This window comes from Hemiscyllium ocellatum, chromosome 5, assembly GCF_020745735.1.
Source record: "Hemiscyllium ocellatum isolate sHemOce1 chromosome 5, sHemOce1.pat.X.cur, whole genome shotgun sequence".
NCBI lineage: Eukaryota > Metazoa > Chordata > Chondrichthyes > Orectolobiformes > Hemiscylliidae > Hemiscyllium > Hemiscyllium ocellatum.
Genome location: NC_083405.1, coordinates 95806023 through 95830317, shown reverse-complemented (window position 1 = coordinate 95830317; position 24295 = coordinate 95806023). Strand labels below are relative to the sequence as shown.

The following is a 24295-nucleotide window of genomic DNA, read 5'->3' as shown; positions in this document are numbered from 1 at the left end:
GTTGGGCAGAGAAATGGCAAGTGGAGTTCAATCCAGACAAATGCAATGTGATACATTTTGGAAGATCCAATTCAAAAGTGAACTATACAGTAAATGGAAAATTCTTGGGGAAAATTGATGTACAGAGGGATCTGGGTGTTCAGGTCCATTGTTCCTGAAGATGGCATTGCAGATCAGTAGAGTGTTCAAGAAGGCATACGGCGTGCTTTCCTTCATCGGACTGGGTATTGAGTACAAGTATTGGCAGATCATGTTACTGTTGTATAGGAGTTTGGTTTGACCACATTTGGAATACTGCATACAGTTCTGGTTGCCACATTCTCCAAAGCATCCACATCCTTTTGATAGGGTGCAAGGAGATTCATCAGGACGTTGCCTGATATGGAGGGTGCTAGCTGTGAGGAGAGGTTGAGTAGATTAGGATTATTTTCATTAGAAAGACAGAGGTTGGTGGGGGGAACCTGATTGAGGCCTACAAAATCATGAGAGGTGTAGACAGGGTGGATAGCAAGAAGCTTTTTCCCCAGAGTGGAGGATTCAGTTACTAGGGGTCACAAGTTCAAAGTGAGCGGGGGAAGGTTTAGGGGAGATAAGTGTGGAAAATTCTTAACGCAGAGGGTGGTGGGTACCTGGAACATGTTTCCAGCGGGAGTGGTAGAGGCGGGAACCATAGTGCCATTTCAGATTTATCTAGACAGATACATGAATGGGTAGGGAGCAAACGGATACAGATTCTACAGAAAATAGGTGGCAGGTTGAGATAGAGGATCTGGATTAGTGCAGGCTTGGAGGGCCTAAAGGCCTGTTCCTGTGCTGTAATTTTCTTTGTTCTTTGATGCCCAAGTGGTCAGTTGAGGTGAGTGAGAAGGCTGTCTGCCAGTAGGTTTAAGGAAAAATTGTATGTTTACTTAAAATTCATTTACAGTATAAAGTACACTAGTGATGTGCATATCCCATATTACATTTCTATTACTTAGTGTGTGTTTTTACGTTGAACATGTGGATCTCTTGCTTATCTGGAATATTTGATCAACTGGCACGCTCCTGCTCCCACAGGTGCTGATAATAGGATATCTACTATATCTCTTTCCCTGTACATTAAGTTAAATTACCTTGTTTAAATTCAGTTGTAAGTTGTGAAACCTATGTTTGACTCTTAATTTATATTTAAAATGAAAAAGACTCACCAGAATTTACATTTGTCCTTAATTCACTGCTGATTTGAACTGCGGGTCACTTGGACATAAGTCTCCTGACCGTGCGTTAGTCTCCTTATTTTGAGGAACGATGTTCTGTTTGTGGAGAGTGTGCAACAAAAGTTTACCAGACTGATTCCTGGGAAGGCAGGACTGACGTATGAAGAGATACTGAATTGTTTAGGACTATATTCATTGAAGTTTAGAAAAATTAGGCGAAGTCTCATAGAAATCTGTAAAATTCTAACAGGACTAGACAAAGTAAATGCAGAAAGAATGTTCCTGATGACTTGGGAGTCAGAACCAAGGGTTACAGTCTAAGGACAGGGGTAGGCCATTTAGCCATTTGAGATGAGAAATATCTTCACCTCGGGAGTGGTGTGTCTGTGGAATTCTCTGCCAAAGAAGTTGGTTGAGGCCAAAACATTTAATGCTTTCAAGAAGCAATTAGGTATAGTTTTTAGGGCTAGGGAAATAAAGGGTTATGGGGAGAAAGCAGAAACAGAGTTCTGAGCTGGATGATCAATTTCGATAATATTGAATGGTGAAAGATAATTGAAGGGCTGAATAGCTTACTCCTCCTATTTTCTACATTACTATATGCTTTAACTGACTGCAGAGGAACCTCAATTATCCAGCATTCAGTTATCAGAATTTTAGGTTGTCCGAACAAGATCGTAAGGCCCCGATGCTTAGCTAAACTGTGTTATACTCATTTGGTTATCTGAACAAAATACTCGCTACCCTTGTTGTTTGGATAAATAAGGTTCCTCTGTACTTGGACTCAGAAGCAGAATTCATCAGTCTCCTTGACATTTAACAGTCCTCCATTAAACTTAAAGCCACACATTAGGAAAGCATTAATTTCTTAGACACTGAAATTGGCACAAGATAATAAATGCATAAATAAAATAATTGATGCACACTTCTGCACAGAATCACCATTCTTCTACAATCTGGCTGAAGTTAATGTGTTTCCATTATAATAGTACAGTGCCAGAAGATTTTAAACAGCCATTTAATGTGATTTTGATTGCACCTCAGATCTCAAACTCATTTTAGTACCATTCATTACACTTTTCCCAGTGTAGCTCCTGAACATGTGCAGACTAAACTGGGGCTTCCACATTCCGTTTCAAGTAATTCATAATGTCAGGAATTTTGTGATTTTTTAGCTCCTATTTATTCCTTTGACAGATTTAAAATGGTTTGTCATTTTTGCAGCCTCTCACTTCTTCCTCGCACTCTGCACATTCCCCAGTGTTCAGCCTTCCTTTTCTCTATCCTACTTTATTGACCCCTGGCAACCTCTTCCATCTGCTCTCCCCCCCCCACGACCCACGTTGCAGGCTTACTTTCTACACATCTCATGCAACCCTGTTCCTCACCACCATCAGTCCTCCATTTACTAGGAGCTTCCTTCTGTTTGAGGGAAAAAGTTCTCCCAAATGCAGCAGACAGTATACTCAGCTCAGGTAAAAGGTTTTCCAACCTTGGCTTTTACAACAATTGCTCCTTGGCAAAACTCTTTCCCAATTCACTCACTTGGGTACTTTCTTACAAACCATTTTAATTGTAGGCTTGCTCTTTCTTGCAATTGCTGCTGATAGGTTGGCTGAACAAGAGACATCCATGTATTAGCTGGAGGAAAGATTCCTCAGTGAATCTCCCTTCTACTTATGAAGGAGACTTTTCTCTGAATGTCCCCTTGATTGAATTTTCTCAAGTATTTTCAGTGCGTTCAGATCTGCCTGCTGTCATGTGTTTTCAGCCATGGTATGATGTATCATTTAATAACCCCTCATTTCCATTCACATGTTGGACCCATAACAGCTTTTGAGTGACATCTATGTCTGCTGACTATACTCATTGGAGCTATTGCTCCTCCACACTGACCAGATGACTGTGGACAAAAAAAAAATCAATTTTTAAGGATTACATTGTCCTAACTGTATTAGACTCACTATATTTCCAAGTCTTGAGATTGGCATCGCCTACCTTAACTGGTGATTTGACCAATTGCTGAATATTGCAGGGCCTCCAATTGACCAAACTGTATGTAAGTCACCCTGCCTGGCTTTTGGAGTCCTGAACTTTTTATATGCCAGGAATTATTAAAACTGTAGTGGTATGATTGAAGCATACTGTACTGGGTCCAGACTTGGACTGGCTCTGGAATCCAGTTCCCATCTCCTCCACAAATCCAGTACCATGTCTATAACATCAGGTTAACAGTAAAGATTGTTAAAGCAAACCATTCAACTTAGCTCGTGAATCTGTCAAAGCATTTATCCACCAATTGAGCAAAAGCTCTAATCTTGTTTGATAGTATTCTTGTCAAGTACTTTGGAGTGTTTAATTGCATTCAGTGCTATGTAAATGCAAGTTATTGTCACAAAATTTGCAAGTTGTTTTCCTATCCCTTATGAATGAAAAGAAAGTTGAAAGGTATAAAAAACAGACTTATGTGAAGAATAAACACCAGTATGAACTGTTGAATAAAATGGCCTATTTCCATGCAGTACCCCACTATATTTGGATCTAAAAATGTCAATTGTATTAATTATTAATATTAGTTATCCTGGATACCAGTCTAATGTTCTTGGAACTTGCATTTAAATTTCACATTGGAAAAATAGTGATTTTTAAATTCACTGAAAATCTAGAAGTAAAAGTTAGCTTAATGGCACCTATGATTGGCAAAACTCTTGTTACAAACCCATGCAATTCCTTGAGGGAAGGAGCTTCATGTGACTTCAGATCCATAGACATTTGGTTGAATCTTAGGTCAATGAAGGTTGATCAATAAATGCTGGTCGAGCACTGCTGCCAGAAATGTTGACATCACCTGAAAAAATAAAATAACCTGCTAGGTAAAACATAATTCTATCCATAGTGTTTGAAAATCAATGCAATAATTATTCAAACTGTTTTCACATATCTTCTAAGCAGTTATTCAGGCTGATTTCAAAAATTATGATTTGTTATAGCTTCTGGTGTTTTCATAATTGCATCAAATATTTGACCGATACTCTTTCTTTCTGTAAACCAGGTGATCGGATTGTCAAAGTAAACGGGGAAAGTATTATTGGAAAGACATATTCCCAAGTTATAGCCTTGATTCAAGACAGGTAGGAATTGTGTTTATTTTTGTAATTCAACATGCTTATCTCCATTGATAAAGCAGAAATCTCTAAAAAGATGAAATGTTCTACAGCTGTTGATGCTATTGCTACCAAATGAGCATACATCAGGGCCAGGTGTGTATGCGCTGGCAGCCACAGTCCAGGTCAAGTGCGCAAGTGCAACTGGTTCTGATGTCTTCCCAGTTGGTGACAAGAGTTGATATTTTTGTCAATAACTATGTTTAAACAGACCACCTGTAGGATTTTAATATTGCAGTAAAGAGACAAATTGTCAGTTGACAACAAGTACGAATGTAGATGCTATTTTCTTCAATTGCTCTTTCTTTTGAAATGTCCTTATGAGTGCAAGATAAACAGCGTCAACAAAATATCCTTTTCCAACATTACCCAAGTTCTTTACAACCTAACGATTATTGGGTTTAAGAGTATGATTTTATATTGAACTAGATTTAGTCCTTTAACTGTATAATAGTCGCAACAACTTATTCTATGCTTAGTGCAGCTGAACAGTTGGAGAGACATGAAAGTCTGTTCTAATAATAAAGACTATTTTCTGTAGGAGTTGATTGAATGTTATTTCTGCCAATGTGCATAAACTTCATAGCTTTCATAATGCTTGTAAATGATGTTCTGATGTCTTCAATCATAATATGTCAGAAACAAATTAGTGTTAGTGTTATTTCATAGCAATCTGAAATATGATTATTGCCATATTTTTGTTATGTATTAAAGTAAATGTGGTACCTCTTCAAAGTTTGCAGCAAAGTATGTTCTGAGTGGGTTAATGTCATAGATTGCATTAAGCTCCAACCCATGTAGTGGTGCCATACTGACTTGGGTGGGGAAGTTCCGTCACATAGGTTGTTACAGAATGAAGACCTATTTCCAAGGTCTCATAGAGTCACACGGCATGGAAACAGACCCTTTAATCCAACTCCTCTGCTTTGACCAGACCTTCTGATCTGCCTAGTCCCATTAGGCCCATACACTCTAAACTTTTCCTATTCGTATTCCTATCCATATACCTTGTAAATGTTGCAATTATGATTAGATTAGATTTCCTACAGTGTGAAAACAGGTCCTTCGGGCCAACAAGTCCACACCGACCCTTCGAAGAGCAACTCATCCGGACCCTTTCCTGTACGTTCACTCCTGACTAATGTATATGACACTACCGGCAATTTAGCATAGCCAATTCACCTAACCTGCACATCTTTGGACTATGGGAGGAAACCTGAGCACCTGGAGGAAACCCACGCAAACACGGGGAGAATGTGCAAACTCTACACAGACAGTTGCCCGAGGCGGGAATTGAACCCGGGTCCCTGGCGCTGTGAGGCAACAGTGCTAACCACTGAGTCACTGTGCCGCCCATCTCTGTCCAATCGTTCCACATATGTACCACGCTCTACGTGGAAAAGGTTACCCCTCAGGTCCTTCTTTAAATCTTTCCCCTTTTGCCTTAAACCTATGCCCTAGAGATTAGATTAAGGCTCCTTCACCCAAGGGAAAAGACTTGGCTAGTCACCCTATCCATGCCCCTCATGATTTTATAAATCTCTATAAGGTCACCCCTCAGCCTGCGATGTTCCAAGGGATAAAGCCCCATCTTATCAGCCTCTCATAGAACATAGAACATAGAAGGATACAGCGCAGTACAGGCCCTTCGGCCCTGATGTTGCGCCGACCGAATCCTACCTAACCTATACTAGCCCAATAACTTCCAAATGCCTATCCAATGCCCGCTTAAATGACCATAAAGAAGGAGAGTTCACCACTGATACGGGCAGGGCATTCCATGAACTCACAACCCGCTGTGTGAAGAATCTACCCCTAACATCTGTCCTATACCTACCACCCCTTAATTTAAAGCTATGTCCCCTAGTAACACCTGACTCCATTAGCGGTAAAAGATTCTTAGTATCTACCCTATCTAAACCCCTAATCATCTTATACACTTCTATCAGATCTCCCCTAAACCTTCTCTTCTCCAATGAGAACAGCCCCAAGCGCCTCAGCCTTTCCTCATAAGAGTCTTATACAACTGCAACATGACCTCAGGACTCCGGAACTCAATTCCTCTGCCAATAAAGCCCAGAAAGACACTTGGGGAAGTTTCACAGAGTTTAATGACAGAGAGCCGGGTTGTGGGTAAAGTTCACTCCACAAGGAGCCGAGAATCCAACAATACATTAAGGAATTTCATTAGCATTCCTGTAACTGACTAGTAATGGGTAGGTTCGCTAAACTGGAGACCCTAAACCCAGTTTCTCCCATAGGCCCCATAACTTTTATAACTCCCTATAACTCAAATCTGCCAGTCCTGATAATATCCTTGTAAATCTTTTTTGCACCTCTCAAACTTAACAGCACTGTTCCTGTAGAAGGGTGAACAGAATTCCTGATGAAGACCTTATGCTTGAGGCATCGACTGTCTTACTCCTCAGATGCTGCCTAACCGGCTGTGCTTTTCAGCACCACACATATTGATAGAAGTCCCTCCTTGTAGAAGGGTGAACAGAACTGTATGCAATATTCTAAAAGTGGCCTCACCAATGTCCTGTATAGCCACAACATGACATCCCAACTTCTTAAATTCTGTGCTGACCAATAAAGGCAAGCATACCAAATGTCACCTTCACCACCGTGATAACCTTTTGATTCCACTTTCAATAAACATTGCTGTTTATATTACTAATGTAATTTTCTATCATGCAATAAATGCATCTTCTTTAAGACTAGAGTCTCTTCTTATTAAGACTCACGTCTTTGTGATTTCATTGCCCAAAGTATTCTAGAGTGAAAGAAGATCTCAAAATATTATGAACGTTAAAAAATTAAAGTATAACTTTTATTAATTTGTTTACCTCAAATTTGTCTTTTTGGTATAATGTAACCTGACCTGACAATGGCTTCCATTGTTGCCCTCCATGGCAGAGGGAAACACGTGCTTTGTATCTAACTAGAAATGCTTAATATTTATTTTTTAATCCTAGGTCCTTTTTATCCTAGAAGTAAATTGATATTTTACAGCATCACTCTTTATAACTTTATACCTAGAACATCTTTTTAGAACTTTGAAAGCTTGGATTACACATTGTTTAAGTTTACAGTGTTGTCATTATTTCCAAACCTTGAAAAATACGCAACAAATAATTGGGCCCCTTCAATCTCTAACAACTAAAGAATCTAAATCAACATTTTGGCAGCAAAACAAAAGCAAAGTATTGTGAATGCTGCAGATATGAAATTTTAAAATAAAAGCTCTTCAGATGTGGTAGTATCTGTGGAGAGAGAAATAAAGTTAATGTTTTGAGTCCAGTGTGACTTTTCATAGAAATTGAGAGTTTATGCATTTGGGGTGAGTTGTATTTGGGGAAATCCAGTGAGGCAAGGGAATACATAATAAGTGGTAGAATACTAGGAAATGTAGAGCAACAGAGACCTTGGAGTCCATGTCCACAGACACTCATGCAGATGGCTGGATGGATAGATAAAGTGTTGAAGAAGGTAAATGTAATGCTTGCCTTCGTTATCTGAAGCTTAGCATACAGGATCAAAAAGGCTCCAGTGAAACTATATATGACATTAGTTAAGCCATAGGTGGAGGTTTGTTAATTTTAAGAAAGATTTGATAAGCTGGGGCTGATTCCTTTGAAACAGAGGAGGCTGAGGGAAAATCTGATCAACATATACAACATTGACACTAACTGGCATGGATAGTAAACCCCTCTCCCTTTGGTTTAGCACTGCCTCAGTACCGGCTGAGATTGCATTCATATCTCTGGAATGGGACATGAACCCATGGTACTTGAATTCAAAGCAGGTATGTGATACTCATTCAAATGTGATGCCCATTGAGATGTGACTGACCCCAATTAATGCCTTCATGTAGCTTTGTGATAGTGGCCTTAACTGTTTACTTCATGCTTCCATGACTAAGAGAGGAAGTCACGGTTGAATGAACATAAATGAATGAAAACTGTGTTTGTGTTCCTTCCCTCGAAGTAGGACATTTGCTTCTGAAAGGGCTCCATTTAGCAGCCCAGATGGGGAATGCCAGTTGTGAAGTTGGAAACAGAGACCTAGAATTAAATATCCACAAACTCATCTATTACGCTGCTTAACATTGACAGACAGAAGTAATGAATACAATAGTGTATCCTGTTTTTCTTTTACAGTGATTCTGTGCTAGAGCTTTGTGTTATGCCAAAAGATGAAGACATCCTGCAACTAGTAAGTTTACTGTTTAATTTGTTGCTCGCAAGCTGGATTTAATTGAGTTGAAATTACATTGTTTTACAGATTTCAGAATTAGCAGATTATTCAGATTTTTGGTCTAAACTGAGCTATTCCCAAGCTCAAGCTTAACATTCAATATTCATCTTTAGCTTTTTTATTATCTTTATTTGAACATCCAGAATCCAGCTTTATATTTCAATCATCTCAAAATGTCTTGTGAATAATGGGGAATTAGGAGGAATTGGGACTGGAGTAGATTTTCCTTTAGCTTGCTTCTGGTTGACTAAGAGCACCCTGATACATCTGTTTTCGGCTCTAGCGGTTAGATTTTCCATAATACTGAGAACCAGCAACAAATCTTTTCATTGGAGTGGAAGTAAGCCATTTATCCTTTCAGTCTGTTCTGCTATTCACTCATATCCCGGCTTGACCTATACCCTAATTGAAAATACCTACCTATTGAATCTTTGAATTTTGTTGTTAAAATTGACTGATTAAGAATTAGTTGTTTGCAATAAAGAATTGCAGATTTCAATCAGCCTTTTTGTGTGCAGAAGTGTTTTGTTGTTCATCCCCAAAAGGTTTAGGTCTGATGTTTCAACTATGCACTATTGTTTTAAACTCTCCAATCAACAGAATTAGCTTATTTATATCTGCTGTCTTTGATATTGTACAGACTTCGATCAAATCGTCCTTTAAACTTCTAAATTCCAGGAAATACAATCCAGGAAATGGGATCTTTACATAATTCTGGTAAATTGACTTTGCACTGCATCCAAGGCCAACTTACTTTTCCTGAGGTGCTCTGTGTAGTCTAACCATGGCTGCGTATTGCTGAGACATCTTTTACCTCATATTTTAGTCCACCAACCAGAAAGGCCAGAATTCCATAGCTATAGTTTTGTGCAGTCATCTTAATTTATTAATTGTCTCATTGTAATTTTGAACCTATTTACACTGTTTGCAGCGGCACCTTTTTTTATTCTTGTCAACCTTTGAGATGTGATTTTTCCATCTCGTTCGAGCTTCTAATAATTACACTGAATAGTTCACGCCCAATGCATGTTAGGCATCAAGTCACCGAGAACCATCCCTTAACCCTGTTTTCCAACTCTTGCTAAGTATCATTTCCATTTCCTAATTGATCATTTGCCTTCATTTCGATGAGATTTAGCTTTAATGGGCTGTTTCTTATGAGATACTTCATCAAAAACCACCCATGGATATTCCTTGATTCCTCTCTTTAGTCACTTCTTTATTAGGGATGATCTACTTTTTACAAACCTGTCCTGGCACTTGCTGATCAACCACCAATTTTTGAAGTGTTCAGTCAAACTATTCTTAATTGAAGACTTTGTTAATTTTCAAACAGTATATAAGGCTAACTGGTTTCTAGTTCACTGGTTATACTGCATCAGCTTGTGTACATCAGAGTGAGATGTGCTGTCTTCCATTCCAAAGATCAGTTGCCAAATTATAAGAAGTTTGGAATCTTCAAAACCTTTCTTTGAAACCTTAGTTCGGAAAGCATTTTGGCCCGAGGGAAGAATTTCTGTTTAATACCATTATTTTCTTTTGACATTGTTGATTTACGTATCTTAATTTTGTTGAGTATGTGTCTCTGATTCAATATTAATTGCCTTGGGTTGATGCAAAGTAATTATTCAACATAGCTGCCATTTCTCGATTTTGGTATATGACATCACCATATGACATCACTCTTTTCAAGGAATTCACTTTCCTCACAAGTACTTTTGTTGTTGTTAATGTAATTGTAACAAAAAATATTGATTCTAATACCCCATATTCTCTTGTAAATTTTTTAAGCTGTTTTGTCACCCTTTGTGGATCTTCCCTTTCACTAGGATCTGTTTTTATGCTCTGTTGTTTAGTTTTAAGTTGCTTTATCTCTTCAGTTATCTATCAATGGTTTTGAGGAGTAGATGAGTAGAACTCTTGCCCCTTTGAGATATTGTCCAATTTTATATACAGGTCATCCTGGTATAATGTATGTTTTGTTAACGTGAATTGGCTATAATTAGATTAGATTACTTACAGTGTGGAAACAGGCCCTTCGGCCCAACAAGTCCACACCGACCCGCCGAAGCGCAATCCACCCATACCCCTACATTTACCCCTTACCTAACACTATGGGCAATTTAGCATGGCCAATACACCTGACCCTGTGGGAGGAAACCGGAGCACCCGGAGGAAACCCACGCAGACACGGGGAGAACGTGCAAACTCCACACAGTCAGTCGCCTGAGTCGGGAATTGAACCCAGGTCCCTGGCGCTGTGAGGCAGCAGTGCTAACCACTGTGCCACCGTGCCGCCCTGATGCGATTGATGAATTGTGGACATTGTTTGGATAACGCAAGCGTTCTACTGATTGGGTATAGTGGTTTTCTGTGGTGGTTTTTGATGGAGCGAGGTTACAGAGGAATGTCATGTTATAGCACAACACCTTCATTCTTGAACACCTCCAATTGAATTGCCCAAATGCCAGTTATATTTTGAAATCCTAATCTTTTACATCTGCTTTACTTGGTAGTTTGTTACAAATAATAGAAATTTGTAGTATGGAAGCCAAGACTTCTGAGACTAAAATTCCTGAACACAAACAATAGTTTAAAATTTCCCATCTTGTATCTTCAGCTGTCCGTTTTCTGCCATTCTTGTTCCTTTTTTAAAAACAAAATGTAGAGTTTCTGCTGAATCCTTCTTTGTGGTTTTCATTTTTTTCTTGGATTCATGGACACAAAAATAAGTCTATTACCCTTTCCCTTTTAGTTTCTTCTCTGTATCTCCAAAGCAAGGCCGTCTTGGCATTGAATACTTCAAATATGCTGTGCACTGTATGGGTTCACAGGGACTTTCATTTGTTTGCTTATATACAACCTCTACAGAGGCTGTAGAGTCATAGTCATAGAATCCCTACAGTGTGGAAGCAATCCATTCAGCCCATTGAGCCGACATCAACCCTCTGAAGAGCACCCCACCCAGAACCACTTACATCTCTGTAACTCTGCATTTCTTATGGCTAATCCACAAATCCTATTAATCACCGCACACCATTGGGCGATATAGCTTAGTCAATGCACCTAACCTGCTCATCTTTGGACTGTAGGAGGGAATCAGAGCACCCAGAGGTAACCCACGCAGATGTGGGAAAAATGTATGAACTCCACACAGACCTGTGAGGCAGCAATGCTTACCACTGAGCCACTGTGCAGCGCAAAAAGATTAGATTAGATTACTTACAGTGTGGAAACAGGCCTTCGGCCCAACAAGTCCACACCGACCCTCCGAAGGGCAACCCATCCGGACCAATTCCCCTACATTTACTCCTTCACCTGCATGGCCAATTCACCTGACCCGCACATTTTTGGACTGTGGGAGGAAACCGGAGCACCCAGAGGAAACCCATGCAGGCATGGGGAGAATGTGCAAACTCCATACAGGCAGTCGCCTGAGTCGGGAATTGAACCTGGGTCTCAGGCTCCGTGAGGCAGCAGTGCTAACCACTGTGCCACCGTGCCGCCCATGCCAACCAATCCATGCCAAACATTCTCACTTGCTTGCCACTGACCCATATCCCTCAAAACCGTACCTATTTATTTACTGATCTAAGTATCTTTTAAACATTGTAACTGTGCCTGCATCTCCCACTTCCTCAGGAAGTTATTTCCACACACAAACCAGACTCTGTAAAATAATTGCCCCTCTTGTCTTTTTTAAATCTCTCCTCTCACTTTAAAAAATTTGCCCCCAATCATCAAATTCCGCATCCTAGGGAAAAGACACTTACCATTAACCCTATTTATACCTCTATAAAGTCAAACTCTCAACTTCCTATGCTTCAGTGAAAAAAAACTCCTAGCTTATCTAGCCTTTCTTTAAACTCAAACCTTCCATACCCAGCAACATCCTACTAAATCTCTTCTGAACCTTCTCTATCTTAATATCCTTTCTGTAACTGGTTGACCAGAACTGATCACTTCATCAGAAGAGACCTCACCAATGCCCTGTACAACCTCATCTCCTACACTCAAAGGACTGAGCGATGAAGGCAAGTGTGCTCATGCCTTTTTAACTGCCTTGTCTAAACATGATGTGAACTTCAAAGAATTAAGTACCTGAACCCCGAGGTGTCTCTGTTCTATAACCGAAGGGCCCCCATTAATTGTAAAAGTCCTGTTCCTGTTTGTTGTACCAAAATGCAATACCTTGCATTTATCCAGTTATCCTCAGTGAGTTTGTTTTCAAAATCGCTGTTGGATAATGTACTGATGAATTTACTGTATTTTTCATGATTGTCGCCAAGTCATCTTCCGTAATGTAATCCATAACTTGTCTATCTCCCTATCTCTTCTCCCCACCCCAAAAACAAAAAACACCTTGGTATAATTGAACAACTTCCTGGTCCTATCCCCCATATCCCTCTCCCTATCTAAATCCAATCTGTATTTAGAGTCATGGAGATGTACAGCATGGAAACAGATCCTTCGGTCCAACCCGTCCATGCCGACCAGATAGCCCAACCCAATCTAGTCCCACCTGCCAGCACCCGGCCCATATCCAAATGCCTTTTAAATGTTGCAATTGTACCAGCCTCCACCATTTCCTCTGACAGCTCATTCTACATGTACCACACTCTGTGTGAAAAAGTTGCCCCTTAGATCTCTTTTATATCTTTCCCACCTCACCCTAAACCTATGCCCTCTAGTTCTGGTCTCCCTGACCCCAGGGAAAAGACTGTCTATTTATTCTTTCCATGCCTCTCATTATTTTGTAAACCTCTATAAGGTCACCCCTCAGTCTCTGACCCTCCAGGGAAAATAGCCTCAGCCTGTTCAGCCTCTCCCTATAGCTCAAATCCTCCAACCCTGGCAACATCCTTGTAAATCTTTTCTGAATCCTTTCAAGTTTCACAACATCTTTTAGATAAGAAGGAGACCAGAATTGCACACAATATTCCAACAGTGGCGTAATTTATCTATTGTTTCCTGTTTTCTATTTCTCTCTCTTTTTTGGTAAAGGTATTAAATTGGTTATTTCCAATTCACTGAATTCTTTCAGAATCTAAGGAATTTTGCAAGATTGTAACCAATTGACTCAATTGTATCTGTGCTCATTTCTGTTAAAACTCTAGGATGTAGATCAGCTGGTCCTTGGGACTCTTTAGCCTTTAGGTCTGCTAATTTTGTTTGGCATTGTTTGCCTGGTGATGGTAATTGCTATCTCCCGTTCTCCTCTTGATTTTCAAGCATCATTGGGAAATTTTATGATTCTGGTATGGTAACCACAGACTCAAAATACCTGTTTAACACCTCCACTATTATCAATTGTTTGCTATTGTTAATTTCCCCAGACTCGCTCTTGAGAGAATCAACAGTAGTTTTAATTGCTAATTTCCTATTCAACTACTTGTGGAAACTCCTATTGTCTGTTTTTATATTATGAGCCGGCTTAGTCTCTTCTTATTTTCTCCCCTTTTTAGTCATCCTATACTCGTTCTTAAAATCTGTCCATTTATCTGACCGAGCGACTAATCCTTTCTGATTAGTACAATATTTCTTACGATTTGACGTTATCCCTTGTTTAGCCAGGCATGATGCATCCTTTTCAAAGAATCATTCTTTTTTGCGGGAATAAATCTTTGTGGGAAGTTATAGAATATTAAGTCTGCATTTCTACTGTCCTAATATTTCTGTTTTTCAGTTCACTTTAGTTAGCTCTGCCTCTTTGATGTCCTTATTAATTCAGGTTTCTTTGGATGCTTGATTATTTTCCTTGCTTTGATGCTTTCCACTGTTAGATGGCAATGTTATGGATTTATTTCTGTATAAATTTGCATTGCATTTGTCTTTTTTGAAATGTGAGGCTATAGTTCTTCAGTTAAGCCCAATAAATACTTCTGAGGATGAGTGTTATTTCATCGATCAATTCTTAATGGGTAGTTTTGAGAGAAGTTGCAAGCTTCTTATTATATAATCTTCCTGTTTATGTGAATTCATTGAGTGTTATATAGACATAATACAGCCATAAGATGTTCAAATAATGTACTCCTCCATAAGAACTGCATTCAGACAATGGTCACTAGAACCTTTGAATGAATTTACATCTTGATCCAGTTCAGTGTCAGCTTTTTAAATATGCAGATTGTGATATAATATGGGAGCAAGGAAATAAATTTTGAGACAAATAAGGAATAACAGTATGACTTCAGTATATAGATGCTAAAGTTTGTAAATTAATAGAAACCTCGAGGCTCAAATGCAATTTTGTGACCGTGCAAGCACAGCTAAAGTCTTAGTAAAGAACTGGAGCATTTTGGGCTTGAGAAGTAGAAGAATGCAACACAAGACCAAAGAAGTAATCATAAATTTGAACATAATGACATTCCTTTAGGTGCCCTATTATAGAAAGAGTGTCAAAATAAGAGAATATCTCTAAAGCTTTGACAAAGGCTCAAATCATGCATCTAAAGAAATTATTATTATTTCTCTATTTGTTTATGAATAATTTGATTTCCTCTTCAATTATTCAACATGATTGGTTTTTATTTAGTTTCTTTGCGGTTTTAGGTTGTAACTTTTCTCCTGCCTCTTATTTGTGTGTCTGATTTTTAATCCTTTTGGTTCTGTACCTGAGTGATTGTATATGGAGTCCAACTCGATGTATTTATTGACTGAGTTCCAGTTGGAGTGCCAGGCTTCACTCTGTTGTCTCTGTTTTGCCTGTGCTAGGAAGGTTACTTTGTCCCAGTTGAATTCGCTTCCTTCGTTGTCTGTGTGGTTGGATAGTACTGGTCATGTCTGACAGTGGTGAGCTGACGTTCGTGCACTTGTATAGTCCCCTTCCAGGACATATTAGTGGAATGCACACCTACCAGTGAACTCCAGACCAGTGTGTGCAGGAAGAATACCCATACAGATCCAATATTGAATTATATCCACAACCATCCTAAGACTGACAAATGATGCTGCATTTGAACACTGCAAGGACACACTGCAGTAACCCAGAACTCCAGAAGGCAGAACAGGAGCACCTATTCAAGGGATTTAAACAAAACAGGTACCCCAAGAGCACTATCCCCCAGTAGTTAGGTAATAAACCTCTAGAAGAAAACACTACACGACCAAACACAGAGACCATACCATACATCAAAGACCTATCAGAAATGACTACCTGACTACTCAGACTCCTAGGAATCTTAGTGGCCCATAAACCAGTAGACATCTTTCATCAGCTCCTTGCAAAGATTTAATTCTCGACACCCACATCCAGCATCCAAGCTACCCTCTAAGGAATGTGAAAAACCACTACATAGGAAAAATAGGAAGAAAACTGACCATACGAGTGCACAAAACAGATAACAAAGGGCATGAATTCAACTGGGACAATGTAACCATCCTAGCACAGTCAAAACAAAGACACCCAAGAGAATTCCTTGAAGCCTTGGCACTCCAACTGGAATTCAATCAATAAATACTGAACTGGACCCCATATACAAGCCACTCAGACACAGAACTGGAAGGACAAAAAAAAGATAATTACCAGCCGGGACAGACTGCCAATACTTTATCGAAGACACACTGACGATGTCACCCAGCGAGGCGACGAAACGTCTGCAGAAAAACACACCAGCTTGGCAAATGATTCTATGACCATATCCACAACTCGAGCTACAAGTCTTTTCCAAAACTTAAGAGTAACTGCTGTCTGCTGATGGTTTTGGATTTTTTTATTGGAAATATTATAGCAGCTGGTATGATTTATAAAACGAGCAGTAACACAGAGCTTGGAGATGTGGTATAATCTAGGTAATAGGGAGGCTGTGAAAGCTATGAAAATTTTGACTCCTCACAATTTGTCATAAATGAGCCATATTTTCTGGGTTAATGATTTAAAGCCACAGCACGCCAGGTTATGTTACAATGAGACTCAAAATAGTAAGTATTATGCTTGATACATAATTCTTAAGCTCACTGGCATCTTCCATAGAGAGTAGGTATATTTATAGCTTGCTGAATCCAGCAGCATCATGACAGAATATTCTGTCACTGTATGAATTAACCAGCTTGTGCTGTGATTCCTTTCATTTGGCTATTTACAGGTTGTAAAGACTTACAACAGTGGTAAGATTGCAAGAGGAATTTTTTTTAGTTTGTTAAATTTAAAGTTTTTTTAACATTGCAAGCATGTCTTGAATTGAAATAATGCCCTTGATGTTTCCTTTGAGCTGGTAAAAAGCAAATGGGTAGCTTTGAATGGTAAACCAGAATTTTAAAGTTCCTCTCACCAGAGGTGAGATGATAAAGAACTAGAAGACTGCAAATGTTGTCTCATTATTTAAGAGGAGGAGAGGAAAGGACAGTCCAGAAAGTTGTAGATTAATCAGTCTAGCATTGTTGGGGAAGTTATTACAAAGAGTTTGCAGAACAGTTTATATATGTATTTGGATAGACACTGACTAATTGGGGATAGTCAGCATTAATTTGTTAGAGCAAGGTTGTGTTTGACAAATTAGCAGGCTAGTCAAGAAAGCAAGAACCTATAGTATCCCAGGCAAAGTGGCACCAAGGTTCCAAAATTTCCTTTATGGTAGGAAACAGAGTAGAGAGATGTTTCTGTGACTGAAACTCTTTCCAGTGAAGTTCTACAGAGCTCTGTGCTGGGGTCCATATTGTCTGTGTGTAGATTAATAATTTGGACTTAAGGAGTATGATTAAGAAGTTTCTCAAAGATGTGCAGAGCAATGACAAATGGAATTCAACCTGGGAAAGGTTGATTCTAGAGATGAGTGTATTGTCTTATGAAGAGAGATTGACCAGTTTAGGCCTACACTTGGTAGAATTTAGGATGAGTGCAGATCTAATTGAGGCTACAGGCTGTTAAAGGGAATTGACAGCAGAGACATAGAGTGGATACTACTACTTGTGGGGCAGTCTAGAACAAAGAGAATATAGGTTAGAGGGTAGCAGATTTTAAACAGAAATAGGGCAAAATAAGTTGTCTCAAAGAGTCATAAATCTGTGAAATTCACTGCCTTCGAGTATAGTGGATGCTGGGACATAGAGTAAATTTAAGGAGGAGATAGATTTTTAATTAGTAATTGAAAGATTATTGAGAGTGGGCAAGAAAGTGGAGTTGAAGCTGAGATAAGACCAGCCATGATTGTATCAAATGGCAGAGCAGCTTTGAGGGCTGAATTGGCTACTTCTACTTCTGGTTTTTATGTCCTTGTGTAAAAGGAGAAGTTAATGCACCTGGGAAGGCTAATAGGGCAAGGGATTATACTTTGAACAGTTTGGACCCATGGAAGGATCTGATGACTTGAAAGACCTTGGTGTGAACATCTGGCAATCCCTGAAGGAAGCAGGGCAGGAAGACAAAGTGGTAATAAGACCAATTGGGTAATTGCCTTTATTAGTACAAGTGCAGGGAGGCTATGCTGAAATTATATATAATGTTGGTTGGGCCATGACTGAAATCCTGCAAGTTATTCTGGTTACCAAATTCAAGGAGGGATATGATTGCACGAGATTGGATGCAGAGTCAATTTACTCTGGCTGAGCAATGAGGAAAGACCAGACAACCTTGGAGAAGCAAAGTTTGAGAGGGGACCAGGTAGTGGTGTGTAAAATTGAGTGACATAACTGGGATGACTTTTTTTTAAAAAAGGCATTTTTCCATGAGTCCAGGAGTCATTAATCAGGTTGCATAGATTTAAGGTACGAGCTAGAAAGCTAAGAGTTCTCTTAGCCTTCTGTCTTTTGGTCTCCCTGCTAGAGGAAATCTGTTATTAAATTTGGAAGGGTTCAGAAAAGATTTGCTAGGATGTTGCCATGGTTGGATGGCTCAAACTGTAGGGAGAGGCTGACTGGCTGGGGCTGTTTGCCCTGGAGTTTTGGAGGCTGTGGGGTGACCTTATAGAGGCTTATTAAATCATGGGGGACATGGATAGGGTGAACAGTCCTGAGGTGCGAGATCCAAAACTAGAGGGCATAGGTTTAAGGTGAGAGCGGAAAGATTTAAAAAGGACCCAAAGGGCAACGTTTTCGCGCAGAGGGTGGTGCATGTATAGAATGAACTGCCAGAGGAAGTGCTAAAGGCTGGTATAATTGCAACATTTAAAAGTCATCTGGATGGGAATATGAATAAGAAGAGTTTGGAGAGATATGGACCGGGTGGTGACGGGTGGGACTAGATTGAGTTGAGATATCTGGTTGGCATGGACAGGTTGTGTGCTATACGTCTCTGAGACGCTGACTCTTACCTTAAATCAGTGCCCCTTGGTTGTTCACCCAGAGGGTGTTGGGAGCCTGAGATCACTCTCAAGTGTGCTTGAATCAGAAGCTGTCATAATATTTAAGCAATATTTAGGTATTCACTTGCGTTGCCATATCCTTTGGGCCTGTAGCCCAAGAATGGAAAAGGAAATTAGTGCAGTTAATCCTTGTTTACTGGCGCAAGCACAATGGGCTGAACGGCCCTCTTATGTACTGTAAATATCTAAATCTGAGCCTAATTTCATGAGGATGTTGGTTTTACATTTTTTTCAACAATCTTCTGGCCCAACAGCCATCCAAGTTGGGAGTTCTGGCATTGTGGGAACAGGGAGCTTATGGTTAAAGATATCAATTATAAAATGTGGATGAAACGGGATGGCGTATCAATTAGGATATGACGTTTGGTGGTTGGGATTAGGGGTAAATTTTCATAGTTTGGAATGGGGGCGGTGGGGGGAGCGGGAGAATGTTGTCTGATGGGGTCTGACAAGATTGACCTAGGCCTATGGGAAATAATTCTTGTCCTTCTGGTCCACAAACAGTGTGGTTTAGGCATTTGCCTGATGTTTTTGGCCTATGTTTCCTTTTCTTCTCTGCTGCAATTACTGAGTTTGAGGTTCGCGTTTCCAAACACACTTACAATGCAAATGCAGCTACCATTTTAAATAGATTTTAGTGACTATATCTAGAAGATATTAATTGCCTGTATTGAAACTGGAATTAGTTATGCTAGTGTAGGATTTGAGAGAAGGAATAGGCTTTTTGCTCCCTCCACATTGATGTCTAAACTTCACCACCTTGCTTGCATCTGTAACCCTACATTTCCCCCTGCCCCAATAATCAAACTTGAACATATTCAATGATCCAACATCTACTTCTCTTGGGATAATGAGTTGAAATTCCCCCTCATGTACATCTTTTTATTATGGAACAATACCTTCTAGTTCTAGGATCTCTGTAAGCAGAAACATCATCTCGGCATTTACCCTTTCAAGCTCCATCTGAATTTGATGTGTTTCAAAAAGGTTGAATTCTTGTACATTCCAATAAGTCATGGCTCAATCTTTCTTCATGAACTTACTCATTCATCCAGGAACAGCCTGGTGAACATTTCTGAATTGCCTTCAATGCAAAAGTATACCTGGAGTAAGAAGACCAAAACACTCTGCAGTAATCCAAGTGCAATCTCATGAATGCGCAGTACAGATTTAACAAGAATTTCTTGAAATTTACTCCACTTTTTTGCAATACATGCAAGTGTTCCATTTGCCTTCTAAATAAACTATGGTTTCTGCATGCTGATGATTTGTGATGCATGTTATGAGGAGACCCAAATCTCCCTTCATTTAAGTCTGCTATTCGAGTCTTCTGACCAAATTCACACTTCCTATATTATAATGGAATCTACCAAATTGTTGCTAAGTTATTTAAATCTTTATCCCCTTGCACACTTTAGTTTTCCTCAAACTTAGCTTTTCTACCTATTGTATTGTCAGTAAATTTGGTAACAATATAGAGTGCTCTTTTTAAAAAGACAATAATATAGTTTGTAAATAGTTCAGGACCCAGCTGAGCTAAAATTATCCATTTATCTCAACTTTGTTTTCTGTTGGTTTGTCATTCCTCTAGTTACGCTCATTATTGAGCATACTATGGCCTCTTGTGTAGTATCCTCCCTGATTATTACGTCCTCAAAATGCTGTAGTATTTTCTTTTCATAAACCATATTGGTGCTGCTTGATTTTTATCATTTTCTAAATTCATCTTGCTACTTCCTCCTTCATGCATTTCAACATTTTGGAACGGGAGTGACACGATGGCTCAGTGGTTAGCAATGCTGCCTCACAGTGCCAGGGACCCAGGTTTGAGTCCCACCTCATGTGACTATCTGTGTGGAGTTTGCACATTCTCCCCATGTCTGCGTGGGTTTCTTCCGGATGCCCCGGTTTCCTCCCACAATCCAAAGATGTGCAGGTCAGCTGAATTGGCCCATAGTGTTAGGTGCATTAATCAAGGGTAAATGTAGGGTAGGGTTAGGGGAATGAGTCTGGGTGGATTACTCTTCGGCGAGTCGGTGTGGACTTGTTGGGCAGAATGGCCTGTTTCCATACTGTAGGGAATTAGTCTAATCTAATTTTTCCAATGATGGAAAAGAGACCAAATGGTTATAGTTTCTTGATTTCTGCCCCTTCTCCTTTCTTAAATTGAAGTGTAACATTTACATTTTCCCAATCAGCTGAGACCTTTACAGAATCTAGGGAATTTTGGAAGATTATAATCAATTAGTTTTCTGTGCAAACACCTTGTTTAAGACCTTGGGTTGCAGGTCAATGTTTCCAGGGCACATGGCATTTTTTCCTCCAGTGATTAAATATTTAAAGTTATTTCTTTCCATTGCCTCTTGAATTTCTACAATGCTGGAAATACCTTTTGTTCTTTCTACCATGAAGATGTATATAAAATACTTGCTTAGTATGTCTGCTATTTTCTTGTTTTCCATTATGAATTCATCAGTCTCATCCTTTTAGGGTACCAAGATTTAATTTTTAGCTACTCTTTGTATATGCATGTGGAAACTTAGGCTGTTTTTATATTTTTTGCGAGTTTACTAATTTTAATTTTACTTTAAGACATCCTTTACTGTTTTCTAAAGACTTTCAGATATTCTACAATATTTGCAGTATTGTAATTTTTTTAAAAATTTGATTTCATCCTTAACTTCCTTAGTTGCCTCAGTGTTTCCATTTTAGAATCATAGAGCCTCCAGAGTGCAAAAAAAGGCCATTTGGCTCATCTAATCTGCACTAACCCTCCTCAAACTCTGTATTTACTGCGGCTACACCCTCCTTTCAAAATGGGATGCATATTCATTGAACATTATGAAATAAATCCTTAATTATCTGGCACCTATTATTTATCCATCTTGTGTTAGCCTCATTACCCAGTGAGTGCATTGTAGCAAGCTCAATCTTCTGTAATCTTATTTATTTTAAAACTAGCTATTTGGTATTACAGAATTTGAGTACTGTTGAATAAGGACAGATTTTTGTCAAAATGTTTCAGTGCAACTGTCTTTGCACTCAGGACATTTGCAAGAAATACCAATGTAAAGGAATAGCAATATTTCAGCTCTTTCAGCACAGCTGGAACATTGACAATTACCTGGTGATATGGAAAAATAGATTTGAAAGATGCTGTGTCAAAGGTTATTATGGAAAATAATAATTCATGGTATATGGGATAACACTTTAGTATGGATAAAAGATTGGCTGGCTGGCAGAAAATAGTGTATGCAAAAGGATCCTTGTCTGATTTCCGGTATATGTCGAGTGGAGTCCTGCAGGAGTTTACTGCGCCTCATTGTTCCACAATTAATGTCAATAACGTAAATGAGGACAATAAAAATATGACAGCTAAATTCGCAGATGATACACAAGTAGGAATGTATATTGTGAAAACATGAGTTTTCAGACATGTACAGAGGAATCCCGATTATCTGAACGAGATGGGCGGGCAATATTTCATTTGGATAATCGATTATTCGGTTAGTTAGAATCATAGAGATGTACAGCATGGAAACAGACCTTCAGTCCAACTCGTCCATGCCGACTAGACATTCCAACCCACTCTAGTCTCACGTGCCAGCAACTGACCCATATCCCTCCAAACCCTTCTTATTCATATATTCATCCAGATGCCTTTTAAATGCTGCAATTGTATCCGCCTCCACCACTTCCTCTGGTAGCTCATTCCATACATGTACCAACCTCTGCGTGAAAAAGTTGTCCCTTAGGTCTCTCTTATATCTTTCCCCTTTCACCCTAAACCTATGCCCTCTAGTTCTGGAGTCCCCCACCCCAGGGAATATTTATCTTATCCATGCCCCTCATAATTTCGTAAACCTCTGCAAGGTCACCCCTCAGCCTCCAGCACTCCAGGGAAAATAGCCCTAGCCTATTCAACCTCTCCCTACAGCTCAACTCCTCCAAACCTGGCAACATCCTTGTAAATCTTTTCTGAACCCTTTCAAGTTCACAACATCTTTCCAATAGGACGGAGACCAGAATTGCACACAATATTCCAACACTGGCCAATGCCCTGTACAGCCGCAAAATGACCTCCCAACTCCTGTACTCAATTCTCTGACCAGTAAAGGAAAGTATACCAAATGCCTTCTTCACTATCCTATCTACCTGCAACTCTACTTTCAAGGAGCTATGAATCTGGACTCCAAGGTCTCTTTGTTCAGCAACACTCCCTAGGACCTTACCATGAAGTGTATACGTCCTGCTCAGATTTGCTTTCCCAAAATGCAGCGCCTCACATTTATCTGAATTAAACTCCATATGCCACATCTCAGCCCATTTTCCCGTCTGATCAAGATCCTGTTGTAATCTGAGGTAACCTTCTTCGCTGTCCATTACAACTCCAATTTTGGTGTCATCTGCAAACTTACTAACTGTACCTTTAGTGCTCGCATCCAAATCATTTTATGTAAATGACAAAAAGTAGAGGACCCAGCACCGATCCTTGTGGCACTCCACTGGTCACAGGCCTCCAGTCTGAAAAACAACCCTCCACCATCACCCTCTGTCTTGTACCTTTGAGCCAGCTCTGTATCCAAATGGCGAGTTCTCCCTGTATTCCGTGAGATCTAACCTTGCTGAGCAGTCTCCCATGGGGAGCCTTGTCAAATACCTTACTGAAGTCCATCTAGATCACATCTACTGCCCTGCCCTCATCAATCTTCATTGTTACCACTTCAAAAAACTCAATCAAGTTTGTGAGACATGATTTCCCACGCACAAAGCCATGTTGACTATTCCTGATGAAGGGCTTTTGCCCGAAACGTCGATTTCGCTGCACTTCGGATGCTGCCTGACCTGCTGTGCTCTTCCAGCACCACTAATCCAGATAACCCTAATCAGTCCTTGCCTTTCCAAATACATTACATCCTGTCCCTCAGGATTCCCTCCAACAACTTGCCCACCACTGAGGTCAGACTCACCGGTCTATAGTTTCCTGGCTTGTCTTTACTGCCCTTCTTAAACAGTGGCACCACGTTTGCTAACCTCCAGTCTTCTGGCATCTCACCTGTGACTATCATGATACACATATCTCAGCAAGAGGCCCAGCAATCACTTCTCTAGCTTCCTACAGGGTTCTCAGGTACATCTGATCAGGTCCTGAGGATTTACCCACCTTTAACCGTTTCAAGACATCCAGCACTTCCTCCTCTGTAATCTGGACATTTTGCAAGATGTCACTATCTATTTCCCTACAGTCTGTACCTTCCATATCCTTTTCCACAGTAAATACTGATGCAAAATACTCTTTTTGTATCTCCCCCATTTTCTGCAGCTCCACATAAAGGCTGCCTTGCTGATCTTTGAGGGGCCCTATTCTTTCCCTCAT

The 24295-nt window shown here is 39.8% G+C and overlaps 1 protein-coding gene across 1 annotated transcript in view; it reads left to right on the top strand.

The window, feature by feature from the left end:
- The window catches only part of LOC132815792 (rho GTPase-activating protein 21-like), a 249534-nt gene that overhangs the window by 156675 nt on the left and 68564 nt on the right, over positions 1-24295 (top strand). Inside the window, exons 6-7 of the mRNA XM_060825005.1 lie at positions 4249-4327; positions 8524-8578. Coding sequence (XP_060680988.1) covers positions 4249-4327; positions 8524-8578 — 134 coding nt within the window. The remainder of the gene's footprint in view (positions 1-4248; positions 4328-8523; positions 8579-24295) is intronic.